A 24,083-nucleotide genomic window follows, 5' to 3' on the forward strand; every position below is an offset into this window, starting at 1 on the left:
TCACATTCACCCTCGCACCTCTAGAGTGGTATACCCCAATCTCCGAGGTAGAGTGGGGAAAGAAGAGGGGAATAACAGAGGAATGTTCTTTGAAAATTCTTCCTGGAGGATTCTGAAATAGCCCAGCCCCACCCAGTTGATTATTACTGCCTTAGAAGTATAGGATTAACTCCATTTCAGTCAAAGCCATTTTAGTGATAATTTTTACCTTCCACTTCCATCCCATACTAGCTGTTGGGTAACATGTCGTCTACAGAACATGTATACTGTATTCCACCATTCTCCTTCCTGGATGTATAGAATATACCAGATGGAAGTCTCTCTGTTCAGCAGAGTCCCCAGAGTGTTGTATGGTGCTCCTGCTAGCTCCAGAACCTGCCAGGTTAACTAAACTGTTTAATACAGATTAATGTTTTCTTACTGTTTGAGGATTGTGGGGATGTGTAACCTTTTTTTTAAAGACTAAAAGGAAAAAGGTGAGTCTTACAAAGTTCTTCCAGTATAAGCAGGTCTCCAATCCAGCCAGTTGTGGATTAGTGCACCTGCCAAAAGTTGGGTTTCAGAGTCAGGGTTTCTGGGGAGAGAATGGGGATTTTTATTGAATTCTCCACTCACCTCGCTTGCATCTGGTAGTGATTCCTTATTGGACCCAGGGGGTTGAGGCAGGTCTCAGCTGTGGACACTGGGGAAAAAGAACAGCAAAGATATTACTTATATGAGTTTTGGCTTTCATTATGCACAGGAATTAGTTAGTAGCCCTATAGAAATACTTCAAAGGTGATTCTTTAAAGAATATTAATTATACTTTAAATGGCTTGGAAAAGCTATACTCCCCAGCAAGGTGAAGAATGATAGCCACAGGTAGTTACACTGGAGGGAAAGGAATCATATTGGCTCACTCTCATTAATGTTAATGGATAGTTTCACCCACACACTAGTGGGAAAAAGAATCTGTTGTGAACTGAACTATTTTCAGTCCTGGTGGTTGCTAAATTAATATCTTCTTAAGAAGTCAAGTTATGCTCAGATATACCACAGGGAAACTACCATCTGCTCTAAAGTCACTCTTTAGAGAAGATTCTCCAGGGTTCCTTCTAGCCTGCAGATGCTACATCAATCTGGAAAGTAATTTCTAGGAAGCTAGTTCATTATCATGTATCTTTCTACTGTTCTCACAGCTATGGCTCTCAAGCTCCCTAGTTAAAAAGTAAAATGTGTTGTGTGCATCCCCTTCCCTCCTACCTTCCCTCCTGCCTCCTTCCTTTCTCTCTCTCTCCCTCCGTCCCCCGCCTCCCTCTCTCCCTTCCTTTTCTTATAGTTATACACTAAGTTTTGCAAACTCTAAACTTGGGGCTGGTTCTTTTTTGCAAAATTTACTTTCTGACTTTTTTTTTTCCTTTCTCATTCCTCTATCAGGTGATGATACATTAAAATTATGGGACATCCGACAGTTTAATAAGCCACTTTTTTCAGCCTCGGGTCTTCCCACCATGTTCCCAATGTAAGTAGCATATTTTTAATATTCGATAAGCACAAGAGAATGGAAAAGTAATTTTTTCATCTTCATGTTAATTTATAGTATGTGTCTTAGATTTTCTAGAAAAGCGACTTGAAGAGTGATTGAAATAGGTTTTTTGAAAGATGAATTTTTATTTTTATTTTTATTTTTATTTTTCCTTTCAGAATATAAAATTTTATTTTTGAAGTTGAAATGATGGCTGTTCATGTATTTGTGTTGTGAATATATATATTGTATGCACACATAGGTCTTGGGGTAGTAAAAACATTTTAAAGGGTTAAATTGTTCTTTTAATAGTGTATAAATGACAGAATAGGCCTGTCTTTTATTTGTTTTCTTTTAAAATTTGAATCCTCATACCATTAAAGCAATTCTTCATAGTTACTGAATATTATATGTAATTTTCTCAATTTTTTCTTATCATCATTTCAGTCAATAATTCGGTAACCGTCACTTATTCAGACTGTCTTGCTCTGGGTAGCTGAACACTGTTATCTGCATTCTACTAAGTTGATAACTGAAGCTTTAAAGATTTTTTTGCAAACAGCTGAGGTTGGGATTTGATCTCTAAGTCCTACAATTGGTGCCTAAGCAAAAATTTCTATTTTGGTAGAAATAAAATTTCTCATCTGTATTAAATAATGACCAACAAGGAGAGTGTGAAGGTAATGGAAGCAGCAAATGGAGGAAGCTATATAATATCAGAGCACTAACTCTGACGCAGTCTATTGCCCATGGCATTTATCTGTTAAAACAAACAGATGGATAAACAAACATGAATTTATAGCCGATACGAATTTTTTGAGCCTATGCCTGCTGCAAGTAATGATAACTAGATAGCGTCTTTGGCTCATGTCTTAGATTATTCACAGTCAGGTGGCCAGACCTCTCATCACAAGAGCTGTTGAATCACAGCCATCAATTAGGTTCCAGCGGTACAAGCTGCTCCTCATTTCATGGTGCTTGACTTGACAAAACTCAAATTGTTTGAGAGGTAGTGCTGATAAAAATAGTTCCCAAACTGATCAAAATAATCACTACTTAGGCATTAGTCATATACTGTCTATTTGCGTATAGACAGGATCAATGTCTATATTGAGTTTTTCCCACATGTTATTTACATCGAAAGATATTATAATGTATAGAAATTAGAGCACAGATTCTGGAGTCAGGCTGTCTAAGTTCGAATCCCAGCTGTACCACTTACTTTTGTGATCTTGGACAAGGTTTATTTAACCTCTTTCTGCCTCGGTTTCCTAATCAGTAAAATGGGGATAATAGTATCTACTTCATAGGATTATTGTTAGTATTAAGTGAATTAATAAAAGTGCCTGACTTACTATAAACCCTATGTAAGAGTTGTCTCTTATTACAGTGAGGTTGTTTATATTTTAACTCATTATCACTGCACTGTTGTGGCATCATAAGCCTATACTTATAAACTCTTTTTGTCTGTAGGACTGACTGCTGTTTCAGTCCAGATGATAAACTCATAGTCACCGGTACGTCTGTTCAAAGGGGATGTGGCAGCGGCAAACTTGTTTTCTTTGAGCGCAGGACTTTCCAAAGGGTGTATGAAATAGACATCACAGATGCGGTATGTGTGTTCTTTCCTCCCAGCCTTGAGAATGAAGTGAAGTTTGCCTCTTAGCCATTTTTGGTTTTGGTTTTGGTTTTGAAATAGAACATAAGTTCTTGCCCTTACAGTACAGTGGTAGCTGCTTTTTTTCTCCAACACAGGAATTATTAGTACATTGCAGACTGGCTTATCTACACTTTTCCCTCCCCAGCCCAATATTTCCTATAGGCCCACACTTTAGTCAGAATTTCAGCTGGGCCTGGGATGTTTACCCGCTCTGCCAACCAATTTGAGGTGAGAAGAAGCTGATCTTCATGTAACATACAGAAAGGAGCTTCCCACAGTGTGCATGTTTGTAAGGATTCAGGGATTATGGACAGAAGTGAAACGTTATGCACACAGAATGTGATGAAGTGTATCATTGTTTGAAAACTTTGACAGAATTCTCCTTGTTAGAGTTGTCATTAAGGTAAGACTCAGCTTCCACTGAGGTTAATATCTATTTAGTTATTAGAAGTTTAAAACATTTCAGATTTAACTTTCACATCCGAAAAACCCCCCTTTCGTTTTCTTTACATATTTATGTAAGCACTAAAACACCAGCATGTGTTCATTCATTCATTCATTCATTCATGTCTAGAGACTGGAGCAGTATGTAATACAATAATAGTGAAGATTCCCAGAGGAAAATCTGAGTTCCTTTAAAGTCTTTGAAAGTATGTATTATTATTTAGATGGTAAGGCACATCATTGTTATTTTTCGAGTATGAAACAGGCCAATTAATGTCTGTGCAAATTTTCTTTGGCTCATAGTCAAATCCTTTAGTAATATCCTATATCTTAAACAGCACTCTTATGTAGGTTTCTCCGGTTGTTTCAGCTCTATGTAAACAGTTGAGACATATTATGTACTTAAATGATTCAGACAATTGAACAACTGTTTTTAAATCACTAGCAAAAAGCTCCTATCTCTAATGTTTTAATATTACTGTGGAGTCTTAAGTTGTAGGCACTAAATTTGAAACCATGGTATAGAGACAATGAACTAACAATGAGACTAATTCTAGATGAGTACTTTAAGTTTTATAGATTCTAATCTCATGACATAATTTGAAATGTGCCAACACTAATAATACTTTTTTTGGGTGCATCCAGGAGCCAACTAAAACACTAGAATCAAAGAAAAACACTCTTGACTCTATCAAATTTAATCTCAAAAAATAAAATTATTATAATTGGTTGTTCCAGAAGTAAGCTGTTTTTTTTTTAATGCCTCTCAACGACTATACCTCTCAGTATTACTCATGGGGTTGTGTTTTTAAATTATAATTTAAATTGAAATGTAATTAAATTAAGGGATATAGAAGTATGATTGTACTTTTAAAGACATGTGGATGTCATAAGTGTACAGAACACACTGTTTGTTGTGTTGCTCTGAATTGCTTTTCTAACTAGATGTTTTTCTCCATGGCACTTACCACCATCTCATCTATTATATATTTGTTTGTTTTTGTCTGTCTGCTTCCACCAGGATGTATGCTCATGAGGGCAGAAACTTTGTCTGTTTTGTTCACTGCAATATCCCCAATGCTCAGAACAGTGCCTGGCACATAGAAGGTTCTTGTTTATTGAATGAGTGAATGGTATACTTGGGAAGTGCAAGTAATGCATACTGTAGAGCACAGGTGTGTCTTTGGAGGCAGGAGAAAAGTATCTAGAGATGGAAGGGTAAACTGACTTTGTATACCATAATAAAGTGACTTTATCTTATGGTTTTTTGTTTTTTTGTTTTTTGTTTTTTAAAGCAAAGGAATGACATATTCAGATCCAGGTCTTAGACGTTGATTTTTATTGAAGTGTGAAGGTTAGATTTACAAGACGTGGTATTTATTTGTATATGTATAATTTAGGAGACTGGGTCAGTGTTCCCTGCAATTAAAAGAAAACAAAAAAAGATAGCAGGTTTTAGAAGAAAGGCAGCGAGTCTGTTGTTGGTATGTTGAACTTGAAGTACCTTTAGGACCTCTGGGTGGAGATGTTCAGTGGGCAGATGGGTAGATAACTTTGGTGCTTAGAAGAAAGAAGACACAGTTTTGGGAGGAGTATTTATAGTTCAGAGTTGAAATGTTGGTTGCTGATTAGTTTGATCACAGAAAGGGCATCAAGGATGGAGAAGATGAGCCCTAGGAAACCAAAGCATCTAAGGGACGAGCAAGTGAAGAGATGCAAAGAGTGAGGTCATTGAGGAAACAGAATTGATCATATATTGAATTACCTTAGAAAAGTCAGAAAACTGATTTTGAGACCCATTTTAATAGATGGATGAAGAGAGAACTCCAAATAGGGACAAAACCACTCACCTTAAAGTGGCCTTTTAAATCATTGATTGAGGATTTGTTTGTCTTTTTTTGGTTGTTAGCATCAGACAGCATTGTTTTCTGTTTATATTGTAGAACGGTATGCTAAAGGGACTTTAAACTGCCCCTTTGATCCCTATTTTCTCAAGTTTTAAGTCTTCTTGGAATGTCGAAAAATAAACAGATTCATTCTTTGGGATGGATAAAGAGGGTGGACACTTTGCTAGAGGAGCCAAAAAACACCTCTTTTATTTAATTGTATTTTTGTTATTAAAAGCCAGGATTGTCATTTCTTTTGGAAACACCACACTCTGCTATAATAAGGTACTTACTGTATTGAGTTTTAATTTAGCTAAAAGGCAGCATCTCATATTCTTAATATCAACATTTAGTTGTTTGCTTGTTTGACTAGGCACAGGCAATGCTGCTGTTAGGTCTATCCTAAGGCCATTTACTTCAGTAAAGTATGATTGACTGCATTTTCCCACACCCTTTTCTAAAACTAAATAAATCCCTAGATAGTTCTATTCTGGAATGCCAAGCTCAATATAGATAGGGAGCCAAACATTGTTTTCAGTTAGGGAATGTTAACAATCTATACGATTAATTTCCTAATAACTAAAAACTGTCCTACAGTCTTCACAATAAATAGATTTTTAAAATATAACAACTATATTTTCCATATTTAGTTTTGAAACAAACTTTAAAAATGGTTTTAATTACACTCTCTGCATTGTCATATGCTCTGAAAATTTTTCTTTCTCTATTCAGTTGAGAGACTCTGAACACTCTTCGCTAGGAGATGACAAATGTTTAACATTTACTATTTTTACTGTGTGATGTTTGTATACATTTTACAATTCTGCTGAAATTATTTTTAGGTGTTTCCTTTTCCTAGTCCAATTTCGTTTCCTCAAGTTTAAAAAAAATGCATATCCTCATTTATCATCTACTTCGTTGTAATTTGAATAATGTGCTTAGCCTCTTTTCTAAGATAAATTCCAGAATATAATTTGATCTTGAATTTAAAAGCTCGCCTTTGTCTTTGTGTAGATGGGACCCTAGAATGTTTATATATTGTGTAAAAAGCTTCCATTACTCTATTTTATGTGAAAAAGCGTAGGAGAGAAGGAATGGACTAAGTGTAATTTGGAGATGACCTATCACTTTTTTAAAAGGTAATTATGTTTAGAAGAAACATAGAAATTTTAAAGTCTTTTCAAAGTTCCAGTTATTTCAGGAAATGCTGTGAAATAACATTCAAAACTATTATTAGCTTAGTGATTTTTCATCAAACTATGCTTTGTTGCAAAATGATTAATAGAATTTCCTTTTTTGCTAATATAAATCAAGGGATGTGGTTTATGCAATTGTACTAGTATATTACCACTTATACTCTTTAACCCAAGCATAGTGAAATGAAGTTGTTTTGACCTGGTATTAAGATGGTGGCCTCTTCACCTCAGTTGCTTTGGGCAGTAATTTAAGAGAGAGCAGACATTCCCTTGTGTAGAGACAAGGAAAAGGTGGAAAGGAAAACAGCCAGAAATTTCACACTTGGTCCCAACTTCTCTTCTAATTTGTTTATGAAGTTTGGTGAGGGATCTCTGTTTCTGTAAACAATGAACAAAGTGAAGAGAAGAAAGAGAAAAACTAAACCTTTATTTTTAAAACATAGCTATAGCATGTAGCACGGCTACTGAACGGAAGGGAAGGGAAATTTGCTTTGGCATTTTCAACTAGACTCCCGTAGGCATTTCAAAGTTGATTGAGAATCCTGGTGCCCATATAGGAAAGATAATAGTAAAGGTGTTTTAAGGAAGAAAAAAACTCATTTATGATCATCTAGAGAATATTTGATTATCTTTAGGAATGTTTTTTAACCATTGAAGAGAATAGATAGCAAAGAACAAGGATTATCTTAGAGTTTTGTTTCTTTCTACCACTACTTGTTCTCTGCAATATCCCTTTCCTGTGGGAGATGAAATCTGGATTATGCACACTTACTTACTGCCTACCTACCTACAGGCTGTATCTCTGCCCCTTACTATCATGGGTATTGGTTGAAAAATACATAATTATTGTTAAAGTTATGTTAATTAAGTAATAGTTTATATATTTACCAAAAGGTGGGGAAAGTTTCTTATATCAGACCTACTTATCCTATTACAGAGATAGCCTACTGCATATATTGAGGAGAAGGTAAGGTCCATATTGTGTAAAAAAAAAAAGAGATTTCTTTAAAAGAACAAAAATTTCCATAAAAATACCAACTGTCTTTCCTTCTTTATATAGTTAGGTGAAGTTCTGAAGAGAACTTGAGTTCACATTATTTTTCTAAACATCATATCTTATCACATTACCCATAGATTATACTGAGATATAACCTTTAAATTAATGAATTTTGATGTCCAAGAAAATTGCTATATGTGTCAATATATAAAATGACATATAACATATAAAATGAAAGGATTAGCACTTCCATTTCACATAAAAAGTTTTTGTGTTCTTATTAGGAGAGAATATTGATATTTTAAATCCAAAGACATTGAATAAGTATAAATGGATATAATGGGGCCATGAAATAATAGACCCTTCATGAATCTAGCTATGTATCTTAATTAATAAGTGTAAGGGACATGCTGACTCTTCAGACTACAATCACCCCATGTTATTTGTACATGTGAATGAGAGCAGAAAGGTCATTCAAATTAATGGATATTCCAAGGAGTCCTCAGAATTGGCTTTGGAATGTGTCTTTGTTCTTATATTTGAATACAGATAACGACTAATATGGGAATTTACTTCAAACTTAATGAATTAATGAAGCTGTGTCTGTGAAAGCTTGTCTCTGAAGGAGCTGAAGAACTCAACTGTTCTTCCATTTTGTACTGGGAATAGACTAATGATCTGTCTTACTGATATAAAATCCCAACTCAGTCCGAATCACACGTCTTTAAGCGTTTTCTAGAAATAAAGGATTCAAGCGGTGTCTTTGCCCAGTCAGGATCGCATAAGGAATAGTAGTACACAGAGAGAACTTGAGTTATATGCAGTGCAAATGCCAACTGAAAATAAGCTTGAAAGAAAGACTATATTTGGCATTTATCTGCTTTCTAAAATATGGTGAAACCTTTTTAATGTGAAGCACAAGGGGATGGAAAAAAATGGGCTGTGAGTTAACTAGCGTTCCATTATCTGACTTTTATTAAAGAGCAATCAGGCAGCTCGTTGGCTAGGGAATAGCAGTTGCTTTGAATTATGTATTATTTTGAATAAAGCAATATCAGCTTAATGAAATTCACTTTCTTGGGAGGATTAAACAATGTAGATTTTAGGTGGGTTCTGATTAGTATGTTTGTATTTAGTAAAATATGTCTGTTTTCCCACTGCCAGATGATAAGACAATATACTCAGGGTAGGTTTATTGAGCATTTGCTCATCGGCAACTAAAAGGGTATGTGAGCACTGCGTGTTTCCTGGTCTTCTGAATATTTCTTCTTTCTTGGTCAATGAATATTTGATAGGGAACCTGGGAGTAAATAGATGATGATGGAGTTTTAGTGTAAATTTGCCAGCACAGCAGTTACAAGGTTCTTTTTCTAACACTACCTTTTCCCAGGGTCCTGAGCCTGGTTATTAGGACAATGTTTTACTGTCAGGAAGCACAATGGTCAGTGTTACTTTCTGTAAGAATATTTTTAAATTAATTTTTATTGGAGTATAGTTGCTTTACAATGTTGTGTTAGCTTCTACTGCACAGCAAAATGAATCAGCCATAAATATACATATATCCCCTCCATTTTGGACACAAAGTGCATTAAGTAGACTTCCCTGTGCTATACAGTATGTTCCCATCAGTTGTCTATTTTATACATAGTATCAATAGTGTATATGTGTCAATCCCCATCTCCCAATTCCTCCCACCTCACCCCTTTCCCCCTTCGTATCCATACATTTGTTCTCTACGTCTGTGTCTCTGTGTCTGCTTGGCAATTAAGGTCATCTATACCATTTTTCTGGATTCCACATATATGCATTAATATATGATATTTGTTTTTGTGACTTACTTCACTCTGTATGACACTCTTTAGGTCCATCCACGTCTCTACAAATGACCCAGTTTTGTTCCTTTTTGTGGCTGAGTAATATTCCATTGTTTGTATGTACCACATCCATATCCATTCTTTTTTTTTTTCATACCCATTCTTTATCCATTCCTTTGTTGATGGACATTTAGGTTTTCTTTAAGTAGCGAAGGAAAGAGATGCCATTGGGCTATGATGGAAAAAAATATTGCATTTTTACCACTTTTGTGATTTGACTTACTAAACCCTTTCTTCAGATTCAGTAACTGGAACTCAGCTAGAGTCCCCTGCTAAGTTAGCCTCACAGTGTCCAGGATGGGGCTAGTGTCCATAAGACGTGATTAAATTACTTTTCATTGCACCTAAAGGTATCATGCTATGGATGTTCCAGGACAGTAGTTCTCAGGATTTAAAGAGTGCAGTTGAGTGTTCATCTGTAGGCACGTGAGAATAGAGAGGAAAGAAACCACCAATTTCATGATGGTTTAACTGTTAATATGTACCTTATCAAGTCCTAAAATGTTTTATGTAGGGAAAATGAAAGGAACAAGCTTAGTGCTGGTTATTTTTTATTATTTTTAAAGTGTACAGTTCTGTGATTTTTAACCCCTATAGATTCCTGTAGTTCCATCAATACAATCAGGATACAGAACAGTTAGTTCCATCACCCCCTAAAAACTCCTTTGTGCCATCCCTCTATAGTCACCCTCTTACCCCCCCGTCGCTCTCCACTCCTTATCCCTGGCATTCACTGGTCTGTTCTCCATCACTATAGTGTTGACTTTTCAAGAATGTCATACAAATGGACTCATATAGTGTGTAACCTTTTTAGATCAACTTCTTTCAGCAGAATCCTTTGAGACTCATCCAGGTTAGTTGTGCGTATCAATAACTTGTTACATTTTATTGTTGAATAGTATTCCACTGTATGGCTATAGCACAGTTTTTTTCATCTACTAAAGGACACTTGATTATTTCTAATTTTTGGAGGTCACGGATGGAGCTGCTGTAAGCATTCATATAGAGGTTTTTGTGTGAATGTAAGTTTTCTTTTCTCTAGGGCAAATACCTAAGAGTAGGCTTGCTGGGTCATATAGTGAGTGTATATTTACTTTTATAAGAAACTGCCAAGCCATCTTCAGATTAACAATGTCATTTTGTATTCCCACCAACAGTGTCTGTGTTTTTTACTTGCTCTGCATCCTCACCAACACTTTGTATTGTAACATTTTTTATTTTATACATTCTAATAGGTATGTGGAGTGGTTATAATTTGAATTTTCCTCATAGCCAGTGATGTGAATATCTTCATGTGTCCATTTTCCATGGTTGTATTCTCTTGGGTGAAATGCCTCTTCAAGTCTTTTGCTCAGTTTTAAATGAGGTTGTTTGTTTCTTACTATTAATTTTGAGATTCCTCTATATATTCTAGATACAAAGTTCTTGGGATATTCTCTCCCAGTCTGTTGCTTGTTTTTTTCTTTTTCTTAATAGAGTCTTTTACAAGGCAAAATACATTATTTTTTTAACATCTTTATTGGAATATAATTGCTTTACAATGCTGTTAGTTTCTGCTTTATAACAAAGTGAATCACTTGTATGTATACATATGTTCCCACATCTCTTCCCTCTTCCATCTCACTCCCTCCCACCCTCCCTATCCCACGCCTCTAGGTGGTCACAAAGCACCGAGCTGATCTCCCTGTGTTATGCAGCTGCTTCCCACTAGTTATCTATTTTACGTTTAGTGTACATATGTCCATGCCACCCTCTCACTTTGTCACAGCTTACCCTTCCCCATCCTCATATCCTCAAGTCCATTCTCTAGTAGGTCTGTGTCTTTATTCCCGTCTTGCCCCTAGGTTCTCCATGACCATTTTTATTTTTTTTTAGATTCCATATATATCTGTTAACATATGGTATTTGTTTTTCTCTTTCTAACTTACTTCACTCTGTATGACAGACTCTAGGTCCATCCACCTCACTACGAATAACTCAATTTCGTTTCTTTTTATGGCTGAGTAATATTCCATTGTATATATGTGCCACATCTTCTTTATCCATTCATCTGTTGATGGACACTTAGGTTGCTTCCATGTCCTGGCTGTTGTAAATAGACCTGCAATGAACATTGTGGTCCATGACTCTTTTTGAATTATGGTTTTCTCAGGGTATATATATGCCCAGTAGTGGGATTGCTGGGTCGTATGGTAGTTCTATTTTTAGTTTTTTAAGGAACCTCCATACTGTTCTCCATAGTAGCTGTATCAATTTACATTCCCACCAACAGTGCAAGAGGGTTCCCTTTTATCCACACCCTCTCCAGCATTTATTGTTTATACATTTTTTGATGATGGCCATGCTGACTGGTGTGAGATGACATTTTGTTGTAGTTTTGATTTTCATTTCTCTAGTGATTAATGATGTTGAGCATTCTTTCATGTGTTTGTTGGCAACCTGTATATCTTCTTTGGAGAAATGTCTATTTAGGTCTTCTGCCCATTTTTGGATTGGGTTGTTTGGTTTTTTTGATATTGAGCTGCATGAGCTGCTTGTAAATTTTGGAGATTAATCCTTTGTCAGTTGCTTCATTTGCTAATATTTTCTCCCATTCTGAGGGTTGTCTTTTCGTATTGTTTATGGTTTCCTTTGCTGTGCAAAAGCTTTTCAGTTTCATTCGGTCCCATTTGTTTATTTTTGTTTTTATTTGCATTTCTCTAGGATGTGGGTCAAAAAGGATCTTGCTGTGATGTATGTCATAGACTGTTCTGCCTATGTTTTCCCCTAAGAGTTTGATAGTGTCTGGCCTTACATTTAGCTCTTTAATCCTTTTTGAGTTTATTTTTGTGTATGGTCTTAGGGAGTGTTCTAATTTCATACTTTTACATGTCCCTGTCCAGTTTTCCCAGCACCACTTATTGAAAAGGCTCTCTTTTCTCCACTGTGTATTCTTGCCTCCTTTATCAAAGATAAGGTGACCATATGTGTGTGGGTTTACCTCTGGGCTTTCTATCCTGTTCCATTGATCTATATTTCTGTTTTTGTGCGAGTACCATACTACCTTGATTACTGTAGCTTTGTAGTATAGTCTGAAGTCAGGGAGCCTGATTCCTCCAACTCCGCTTTTCTTTCTCAAGATTGCTTTAGCTATTTGGGGTCTTTTGTGTTTCCATACAAATTGTGAAATTTTTTGTTCTAGTTCTGTGAAAAATGCTAGTGGTAGTTTGATAGGGATTGCATTGAATCTGTAGATTGCTTTGTGTAGTATAGTCATTTTCACAAGGTTGATTCTTCCAGTCCAAGAACATGGTATATCTCTCCATCTATTTGTGTCATCTTTAATTTCTTTCATCAGTGTCTTATAAGTTTCTGCATATAGGTCTTTTGTCTCCCATAGGTAGGTTTATTCCTAGATATTTTATTCTTTTTGTTGCAGTGGTAAATGGGAGTGTTTCCTTAATTTCACTTTCAGATTTTTCATCATTGGTGTATAGGAATTCTAGAGATTTCTGTGCATTACTTTTTTTTTTTTTTTTTTTTTTGCGCGTTATGCGGGCCTCTCACTGTTGTGGCCTCTCCCGCCGCGGAGCACAGGCTCCGGACGTGTAGGCTCAGCGGCCATGGCTCACGGGCGCAGCTGCTCCGCGGCATGTGGGATCCTCCCGGATCGGGGCACGAACCCATGTCCCCTGCATCGGCAGGCAGACTCTCAACCACTGCGCCACCAGGGAAGCCCCCTGTGCATTACTTTTGTATCCTGCTACTTTACCAAATTCATTCACTAGCTCTAGTAGTTTTCTGGTAGTATCTTTAGGATTCTCTATGTATAGTATCATGTCATCAGCAAACAGTGACAGCTTTACTTCTTCTTTTCCGATTTGGATTCCTTCTATTTCTTTTTCTTCTCTGATTGCTGTGGCTAAAACTTCCAAACTTATGTTGACTAATAGTGGTGAGAGTGGGAAACCTTGTCTTGTTTCTGATCTTAGTGGAAATGGTTTCAATTTTTCACCATTGAGGACGATGTTGGCTGTGGGTTTGTCATATATGGCCTTTATTATGTTGAGAAAAGTTCCCTCTATGCCTACTTTCTGGAGGGTTTTAATCATAAATGGGTGTTGAATTTTGTCAAAAGCTTTCTCTGCATCTATTGAGATGATCATATGGTTTTTCTCCTTCAGTTTGTTAATATGGTGTATCACATTGATTGATTTGCGTATATTGAAGAATCCTTGCATTCCTGAGATAAACCCCACTTGATCATGGTCTATGATCCTTTTAATGTGCTGTTGGATTCTTTTTGTTAGTATTTTGTTGAGGATTTTTGCATCTATGTTCCTCAGTGATATTGGCCTATAGTTTTCTTTCTTTGTGACATCTTTTTCTGGTTTTGGAATCAGGGTGATGGTGGCCTTGTAGAATGAGTTTGGGAGTGTTCCTCCCTCTGCTATATTTTGGAAGAGTTTGAGAAGGATAGGTGTTAGCTCTTCTCTAAATGTTTCATAGAATTCACCTGTGAAGCCATATTGTCCTGGGCTTTTGTGTGTTGGAAGATTTTTAATCACAGTTTCAATTTCAGTGCTTTGATTGGTCTGTTTATATTTTCTATTTCTTCCTGGTTCAGTCTCGGAAGGTTGTGCATTTCTAAGAATTTGTCCATTTGTTCCAGGTTGTCCATTTTATTGGCATAGTGTTGCTTGTAGTAATCTCTCATGATGCTTTGTATTTCTGCAGTGTCAGTTGTTACTTCTCCTTTTTCATTTCTAATTCTATTGATTTGAGTCTTCTCCCTTTTTTTCTTGATGAGTCTGCCTAATGGTTTATCAATTTTGTTTATCTTCTCAAAGAACCAGCTTTTACTTTTATTGATCTTTGCTATTGTTTCCTTCATTTCTTTTTCATTTATTTCTGATGTGATCTTTATGATTTCTTTCCTTCTGTTAACTTGTGGTTTTTTTGTTCTTCTTTCTCTGATTGCTTTAGGTGTAAGATTAGGTTGTTTATTTGAGATGTGTCTTGTTTCTTAAGATAGGACTGTATTGCTATAAACTTCCCACTTAGAGTTGCTTTTGCTGCATCACATAGGTTTTGGGTCTTCGTGTTTTCATTGTCTTTTGTTTCTAGGTATTTTTTGATTTGCTCTTTGATTTCTTCAGTGATCTCTTGATTATTAAGTAGTGTATTGTTTAGCCTCCATGTGTTTGTATTTCTTACAGATTCTTTCTTACAGATTTTCTCGTGTAGTTGATATCTAGTCTCATAGCGTTGTGGTTGGAAAAGATTACTTGACACAATTTCAGTTTTCTTAAATTTACCAAGGCTTGTTTTGTGACCCAAGATACGATCTATCCTGGAGAATGTTCCATGAGCACTTGAGAAGAATGTGTATTCTGTTGTTTTTGGATGGTATGTCCTATGAATATCACTTAAGTCCATCTTGTTTAATGTATCATTTAAAGCTTGTGTTTCCTTATTTATTTTCATTTTGGATGATCTGTTCATTGGTGAAAGTGGGGTGTTAAAGTCCCCTACTATGATTGTGTTACTGTTGATTTCCCCTTTTATGGCTGTTAGTGTTTGCCTTATGTATTGAGGTGCTCCTATGTTGGGTGCACAAATATTTCCAATTGTTATATCTTCTTCTTGGATCGATTCCTTGATCATTATGTAGTGTCCTTCTTTGTCTCCTTTAATAGTCTTTATATTAAAGTCTATTTTGTCTGATATGAGAATTGCTACTGCTGCTTTCTTTTGATTTCCATTTGGGTGGAATATCTTTTTCCATCCCCTCACTTTCAGTCTGTATGTGTCCCTAGCTCTGAAGTGGGTGTCTTGTAGACAGCATATATACGGTTCTTGTTTTTGTATCCATTCAGCGGTCTATGTCTTTTGGTTGGAGCATTTAATCCATTTACATTTAAGGTAATTATCGATATGTATGTTCCTATTCCCATTTTCTTAATTGTTTTGGGTTTGTTTTTGTAGGTCTTTTCCTCTCTTGTGTTTTCTGCCTAGAGAAGTTCCTTTAGCATTTGTTGTAAAGCTGGTTTGGTGGTGCTGAATTCTCTTAGCTCTCGCTTGTTTATAAAGGTTTTAATTTCTCTGTCAAATCTGAATGATATCCTTGCTGGGTAGAGTAATGTTGGTTGTAGGTTTTTCCCTTTCATCACTTTAAATATGTCCTGTGACTCCCTTCTGGCTTGCAGAGTTTCTGCTGAAAGATCATCTGTTAACCTTACGGGTATTCTGTTATATGTTATTTATGCGTTTCCCTTGCTGCTTTTAATGTTCTTTCTTTGTATTTAATTTTTGATAGTTTGATTAACATGTGTGTTGGTGTGTTTCTCCTTGGATTTATCCTGTATGGGACTCTCTGTGCTTCCTGGACTTGATTAACTATTTCCTTTCCCATATTAGGGAAGTTTTCAACTATAATCTCTTCAAATATTTTCTCAGTCACTTTCTTTTTCTCTTCTTCTTCTGGGACCCCTATAATTCAAATGTTGGTGCATTTAATGTTGTCCCAGAGGTCTCTGAGACTGTCCTCAATTCTTTTCATTCTTTTTTCTTTATTCTGTTCTGCAGTAGTTATTTCCACTATTTTATCTTCCAGGTCGCTTATCTCTTTTTCTGCCTCAGTTATTCTGCTATTGATCCCTTCTAGAGAATTTTTAATTTCATTTATTGTGTTGTTCATCACTGTCTTTTTGCTCTTTAGTTCTTCTAGGTCCTTGTTAAATGTTTCTTGTATTTTCTGTATTCTATTTCCAAGAGTTTAGATCATCTTTACTATTGTTATTATGAATTCCTTTTCAGGTAGACTGCCTATTTCCTCTTCATTTGTTAGGTCTGGTGGGTTTTTGCCTTGCTCCTTCATTTGCTGTGTGTTTCTCTGTCTTCTCATTTTGCTTAACTTACTGTGTTTGGGGTCTCCTTTTCTCAGGCTGCAGGTTCGTAGTTCCCATTGTTTTTGGTGTCTGTCCACAGTGACTAAAGTTGATTCAGTGGGTTGTGTAGGCTTCCTGGTGGAGGGGACTAGTGCCTGTGTTCTGGTGGATGAGGCTGGTGGGCAGGTCCACATCTGGTGATGTGTTGGGGTGTCTGTGGCCTAGTTATGATTTTAGGCGGCCTCTCTGCTAATGGATGGGGTTGTGTTCCTATCTTGCTAGTTGTTTGGCATAGGGTGTCCAGCACTGTAGCTTTCTCGTCGTTGAGTGAAGCTGGGTCTTGGCGTTGAGATGGAGATCTCTGGGAGATTTTCGCCATTTGATATTACATGGAGCTGGGAGGTCTTTTGTGGACCAATGTCCTGAACTTGGCTCTTCCGCCTCAGTGGCACAGCCCTGACGCCTGGCTGGAGCACCAAGAGCCTTTCATCCACCCGGCTCAGAATAAAAGGGAGAAAAAAAAGAGAGAAAGAAAGAATGAAGATAAAATAAAATAAAATAAAGGAAAGTTATTAAAATAAAGAATAATTAGTACGAAAAATTTTTAAGAATGAAGAAAAAAAAACAACAACGGACAGACAGAACCCTAAGACAAATGGTAAATGCAAAGCTATACAAACAAAATCACACCCGGAAGCATACACATACACACTCTCAAAAAGAGAAAAAGGGAATAGCAAAACAAAAAGTATATATATATATATATATATATATATATATATATATATATATATATATCGTTGCTCCCAAAGTCCACCTCCTCAATTTGGGATGATTCGTTGTCTATTCAGGTATTCCACAGATGCAGGGTACATCAAGTTGATTGTGGAGATTTAATCCGCTGCTCCTGAGGCTGCTGGGAGAGATTTCACTTTCTCTCTTTGTTCGCACAACTCCAGGGGTTCAGCTTTGGATTTGGACCCGCCTCTGCCTGTAGGTCGCCTGAGGGTGTCTGTTCTTCGCTCAGACAGGACGGGGTTAAAGGAGCCACTGATTCTGGGGGATGGCTCAGTCAGGCCGCGGGGAGGGAGGGGTATGGATGCAGGGCGAGCCTACGGTGGCAGAGGCCAGCGTGACGTTGCACCAGCGTGAGGCGCGCCTTGCGTTCTCCCGGGGAAGTTGTCCCTGGATCCCGGGACCCTGGCAGTGTCGGGCTTCACAGACTCCCAGGTAAGGAGGTTGGATAGTGACCTGTGCGCCCACACAGGCTTCTTGGTGGTGGCAGCAGCAGCCTTAGTGTCCCACGCCCGTCTCTGAGGTCCGCGCTGATAGCCGCGGCTCGCGTCCGTCTCTGGAGGTCCTTTAAGCGGCACTCTGAATCCCCTCTCCTCATGCACCAGGAAACAAATAGGCAAGAAAGTCTTGCCTCTTGGGCAGCTCCAGACCTTTTCCCGGACTCCCTCCCGGCTAGCTGTGGCGCACTAGCCTCTGCAGGCTGTGTTTACACAGCCAACCCCAGTCCTCTCCCTGGGATCTGAAGCCGGAGCCTCAGTTCTCATCCCCGCCCTCCCCGGCGGGTGATCAGACAAGCCTCTCGGGCTGGTGAGTGCTGGTCGGCACTGATCCTCTCTGTGCGGGAATCTCTCCTCTTTTCCCTCCGCACCCCTGTGGCTGCGCGCTCCTCGGCGGCTCTGAAGCTTTCCCCCTCCCCCACCCGCAGTCTCTGTCCGAGAAGGGTGTTCCTAGTGTGTGGAAACCTTTCCTCCTTCACAGCTACCTCCCACTGGTGCAGGTCCCATCCCTGTTCTTTTGTCTCTGTTTTTTCTTTTTTCTTTTGCCCTACCCAGGTACGTGGGGAGTTTCTTGCCTTTTGGGAGGTCTGAGGTCTTCTACCAGCGTTTAGTAGGTGTTCTGTAGAAGCTGTTCCACATATAGATGTATTTCTGATGTATTTGTGGGGAGGAAGGTGATCTCTGCGTCTTACTCTTCCACCATCTTGAAGCTCCTCCAAAATACTTTAATTTTGATAAAGTCTAATTTATCATTTTTTTATTTTGTAGAATGTAGCTTTGGTGTCACATCTAAGAACTCCTTGACTGACTCCAGGTTACACAGATTTTCTTCTGTGTTTTCTTCTAAAAGTTCTGTGGTTTAATGTGGTTCATTTTGGGTGTGTGGTTTATTTTGAGATAATCTTTGTGTAATAGAGTAAGATATAGGTTGAATCAAGGCCAGGACTAGGGTCAGACTCAAGCACAAAATTGAAGGAGGTATCAAAAAACTCAGTAATCAAAGCAAATTAACATTTTAATGCAGTATTATAAAAAATAAGAATTAATGCATAAAATTCATGATGAGTAAAATTCCAGTGCTTTAAATAAAAATGGGATCAGTAACAGTGCTATGCCATGCTGTACTGAAGCCCGAGGCAAAAGGAAAATTCAGTTGAACTGAGGCTGCCTTAGTTTAAACTTTTGATCTTTTGTTCATTACAGGTTTTTTTGGTGGGGGGGGGATAGGGTGGAGTACCAGAGTGGGGAAATAGTGAACTCACTGCTGCTTCAGTGATACTTTGAATTCTGGGCTAATTCCCCGATCCACCTACTACTATTTAGTTTTCAGAATCCTGAAATTTAGGTTTTATAACTGCATTCAGAGGGAGAGACTGAGTGGAATGTGATCCCTGTATCTCACCCAGCACCAGGAGAATTTTTTTAATTAAAAAAATCATAACTGTGGTGGAAAACTATATGAAATAAATAATGAAATAGTACAAATTGCAGCAAATGTGCCTAAGAGGAAGCTCTAAGATCACTGCACATTTGCAAGGACATTCATATTATAGGAAATAAAATAACGTCTTTGATCCTATTGCGAGTCCCCTCTCCTACACTGGTGATAGGTTCCCTTCACATAAGTATGCCACAGGCAAAGCTGCTGGCTTTTGCTTCATCAGCTGCCATCTGGCATCAGGCATACGTTGCTCCGTGTCTCAATATTATCTTCCAGAGTCCATCTTCTTGCCTACCTGAGGACTACGGCTCAACTCTCCTATATGAAAATTAGACTTTTAACAGAAGAGTTTACAACCTCCCTAAGAGTTCATTTCTGTTTATGAAATCCCATACCATCGTATCTTTTTTTTTCATTATTTTTAGGCTCACATTCTCATGCTTAGAGCCCACATCCTTTACTCTAGTCCTCAAGGAATTGGAGAACAGCTGGTCAACATCCTCTCTTTCCTTTAAGATTATAAAGTTGCTGTTCTGTCTTCTCTTGTCTAAGTGAACCAAACTTAGTTGTTGTTGTTTTAACATTTCCTTGTGGGTCATATTTTCTCAACACTTCTGTTATCTTTGGTACTCTTTTTCTCAGACATTTCTAGATTTTCCAGTGACCAAATTGGAGTAAGGGACTCCTTGGTGCCATGTGGGTGGGAAGGGCATTATATTCCTATGGTTAGAACAATATATGGCACACGGTAGGTGTTTGGTGAAAATGTATTTGTTAATTTTGCTTTACCTTTTGTTATATTTTATTATAGCATGTTCTTATCAGGACTTACTATAATGGCCTATTCCGTACCAGCTTCTCTTGTTTTTGTTTTTTGTTAATAGTTTTTTCTAATTAATTTGGAATTTCAGAGCATAAATATGTTTTCTTTTAGATTTGATGAAAGAAGTACAAATTTTAATTGTCTACTTCTTTAAAACTTGAGATGATCTTTTTTCAGACTTACTAAAAATAGCTGTTTTGAGTTCAGTGGAGGAAGCAAGTTTACTGTGGATGCTTAAAATACTGGTAATCTAAAACTGTAATGAATATAATTTGTTTTGGTTGTTATACTGTTAATGAATATGATCTGTTTCCTGGATCTGTTTTGTAGAACACACTCTGCTTTGAAGTAAAAATTATTTGTTGGAATGTGTCACTGTATTTTATCAAAATTCTAATCTTTATTCTTCCTTAGAATAGAAGACGACTTCTGGTGTGCTTATCATTTCATTTCTGTTCTTATTTCCAGTCTCTTTTAAAAGAACAATTTATAAATTTAACCAGTAGACTCTTAGTTCAGGAGCAGTTATTTAGATTCTCTATTCAACATTTTCTTCTTTGAAATAACGTTTACTGCAGGGATCCAGATTCAAAACCTATAGTGAGTTGTCTTTTCCTATAATTATCTGTCTGACAGTGATCTCATTTTGGGAGTTACAATTAGATGAAGAACCTATCACATCCTGCTTCAGGCTTCATAAATCATTGAAGGCGGAAGAATGAGGACTAAAGGCAGGGCTTGTCCAGTTTAATACTTTATTCATTTTCTAGTGTCATTTAACCCTGCAACATGCTGTATTAAAAGGCATCTACTACTTATTTGGTGTCAGCAGTCTCATGGTAATGTTTTCTGTTTACTATCTTGCTTCTATTTCTAGTCCTTCAAAGCAATAGAAACAGTCAGTGTTTCCCTTTTGATTAGTTAGAAACTTTTTTTTTCTTCTCTACACAAGAGTTTGGTGTTTTATTTAATTGGCATTTAAACATATCTATACTTCCTAGTATAGACATAATTGCCAGGAATGGCAAAACTGGGTGAAGAATCACCTACTAGATAACACAACCCTGAAGGAGAAACATACTTGACGCTATAAAATATCAAGAAAAGAGAACTTGACTTTGCAGATATGTAAATTTTGTAGGAGTTCAAAATGACACACTATTCTTTATAAAATGTATAAAATATAATACAGTAATGACTAGTGCTCTGTTGTCCAAACCCAGCTCCATATAACATCACACTGGTAGAAGACCAAGTGAAGGACTTACGTGTCTTGTAGGATTTTCTACCACAGATTTTCCTCTCCCAACCAGAATTTGATGAACGATCTTTGGTAACAAGTTTTCCGGCTGTTCTATCAGAATTCTGGCCAGACTTTCACAATTTATATTAGTGTGGGGAAGAAAGACTTCTATAATTAACACATGTCCCAGAATAGTATTTTTTCCTTTTTTGGAGTGATAGATAATGCTGTGTCTTGTATGATGAGGGGTTGTGAGACGCCCAAAGGGCTAAATAAAAGAGTATGATTTGTAAAACATCTTTACCTATGCTATATTAAGACAAATAGTGCTTTACGTATCCTGTATAGATCATCTGTGAAGATTCAGCTTTTTCTATAATTTTTTAGTTTTACATACTTGATGATTTCCAAGATCTGATCATATATATTTCTTATCTAGTAGTTAGGGATTTCAAGCTTTATCCATTTGTGCTTTGTTTATTTATATACAGAAAAGATTTATGGTTATTATCTTTATTCCCATCTCGAACTACTGATAAATGAAGAATGGTAAAGGGGTCTGGGTCTGTGTAGATTAGATTGAGAGAGATGGCCTTAGGTACTGCTTCCCAAGCTCTTTCACAAGCTGGTCCTCGTAACAGATGATAATGTGTGATATAACAGACAAACCCACTCTTTGCTGGAACTGACTTGCCTGAGGCTCCAGTGCCCCAGGCCCCTCTCAAACCTGCGCAGCTCCATATCTTGACGCACTTGATCCACCCTGTGCCCACTAGTCGGAAGTTCTACAAGAATATTGGGAATGTGCCTCCAGTAAGCGCTGCGTCTTTTTTTTTTTTTTTGAATTTTTGCATTTAATTTAATTAAATTTATTTATTTATTTATTTATTTTCGCGGTATGTGGGCCTCTCACTGTTGTGGCCTCTCCCGTTGCGGAGCACAGGCTCCGGACATGCAGGCTCATGGGTCCAGCCACTCCGCGGCATGTGGGATCTTCCCGGACCCGGGCACGAACCCGTGTCCCCTGCATCGGCAGGCAGACTCTCAACCACTGCGCCACCAGGGAGGCCCTATTTATTTTTTTATACAGGAGGTTCTTATTAATGATCCGTTTTATACATATTAGTGTATGCATGTCAATCCCAATCTCCCAATTCATCCCACCACCACCCCCCCCCAGTCACTCCCCCCCCCGCCTTGTTGTATTTGCCTTGTAGGATCCACCACTGTTGTCACTCACCCTGTGGACTCCAGCTTCCAGCCTCTTATTTGTTTCCTGCTCCCAGACTGTCATTAATAAGAATAATTACCAGATTTTCTTCAATCATTATTTGTGCTTTTTTTTTTTTTTTTTTTTTTGCCTTTGTAAGTTCTTCTCAAATAGCAAATTGGAGCAAACTAACATTTAGTGTTTTGAATTAGAGGAAGAAAATTGTATTTAATTTTCTTACCCAAGAGACCTTCCATTTCCTCTGAGATCTTTTTCTCGTGATGAAGTTCTTTAGGCAAGTTTATTATCAGATACAGATGTGATTCATTTTGTGCCAAGGACAATTACCAGGTTCCAGATTTTTGCTGCTTGAGCAGTTACCTTAATTTTAGAGCAGAGGCTGTAAATAAACTGATTTTAATAAATGCATTTTCCATCCATTTGATAGGACTTAATTTGTTAATTAGATACCAGTTCTTAAAAAGCATAATCTGTGCATCTGTACCAAATATTTATGGCAGGAATAGAGCAACACTTTTCCTTGTTTGTTTTTTTTGCAGCAACCCGTACATTTATAAAAGTGCCATGGCATTTTTTTCTTTTCACCATTGGGCTTCTACCTGGTTTATCAGAGAGAGAATTGTTTGGGGCAGGGAAGGGGACAGATTAAGAAGATTTCCAGCAAAGAGTGATAATTGCTACCAGTCTGGCCCTATGGTGGAAGTTCCTTAGAGTTGGAGGGATGTGGAGGAGGAAAAAAGGATAGGCACGTGCTCACTTATAAGAGCAGAGAAAATGTCTTTAATCGTTTTTATTCGAGGGATGTCTCCATGGAGATCCAGTGGGTGTTGAGGAGTCTTATTTATTGTAGACTAAGGCTTATTCACCAGGTTTGCTTCCTGAACTCTAGAGGAATGAAACTAAGCCCGATGGCCCATGCATGCTGCAAAATCATCCAAGTTTGGGAAAAGCAAGGCTTTGAGAGGACAGGACAAATAGCCTGGAAGAGTTTAAAGATTTCCCATCTTACTCTTCTACCTCCCTGGCTCAGTATTTTAATGTGGAAAGCAGTTTTTCTTTCTCTGTGAAATAAAACTTGGGCTTGTGCAAATCCAAAGAAAATTCTTTCTCCAGTACCTTTCCATTTTCATCTGCCTTCTTTTTATTTGCTTTGGACTCGCATCTTGATCTGTGTTCTTAGTTTGGGGGATCAGCAGATACATGGCCTTTCAAATGTATTGGGTAGTCCTGAGGGTGTCCATGACCGTAAGACTGCCTCTACAAAAGTGTGCAAAACTGTGTGACAGTCTCCTCCCCAGACAGGTGTTAGGCTCTTTATTTGAAATTTTGGAAAATGCTCCTTCTCCCAAGGAATCACTGGGTTAGCTTATCCATTCTTGTACTATGTGACAAAAACCAAACGTGAAAAAACCAGACGGAGTTTCTTTTACAGTGTGGGTCAGCAGCTGCGAAGGATCAAGAAATGGTGTTTCATCATAATCATGATTAAGATATAAAATTATGAAGGATGTTAGGCTTCTTTTAGCATGTGAAGTAGAATTAAGGGTGGTGTTTGGATATGTGCATTACGGATGCCTAAGATGTTTTGCAGGCATTGATTTCTTTTATAGTAACATTTGTGAA

General features: G+C 37.5%; 1 protein-coding gene across 2 annotated transcripts in view; it reads left to right on the forward strand.

Moving 5' to 3' along the window:
- Positions 1–24,083, forward strand: part of WDR70 (WD repeat domain 70) — a 318,511-nt gene that overhangs the window by 266,401 nt on the left and 28,027 nt on the right. For both annotated transcript variants that reach the window (XM_060092819.1, XM_060092820.1), the window contains exons 12-13: positions 1,417–1,501; positions 2,978–3,116. In XM_060092819.1, coding sequence (XP_059948802.1) covers positions 1,417–1,501; positions 2,978–3,116 — 224 coding nt within the window. The remainder of the gene's footprint in view (positions 1–1,416; positions 1,502–2,977; positions 3,117–24,083) is intronic.

Source organism: Mesoplodon densirostris, chromosome 3 (genome assembly GCF_025265405.1).
Source record: "Mesoplodon densirostris isolate mMesDen1 chromosome 3, mMesDen1 primary haplotype, whole genome shotgun sequence".
Taxonomy (NCBI): Eukaryota; Metazoa; Chordata; class Mammalia; order Artiodactyla; family Ziphiidae; genus Mesoplodon; species Mesoplodon densirostris.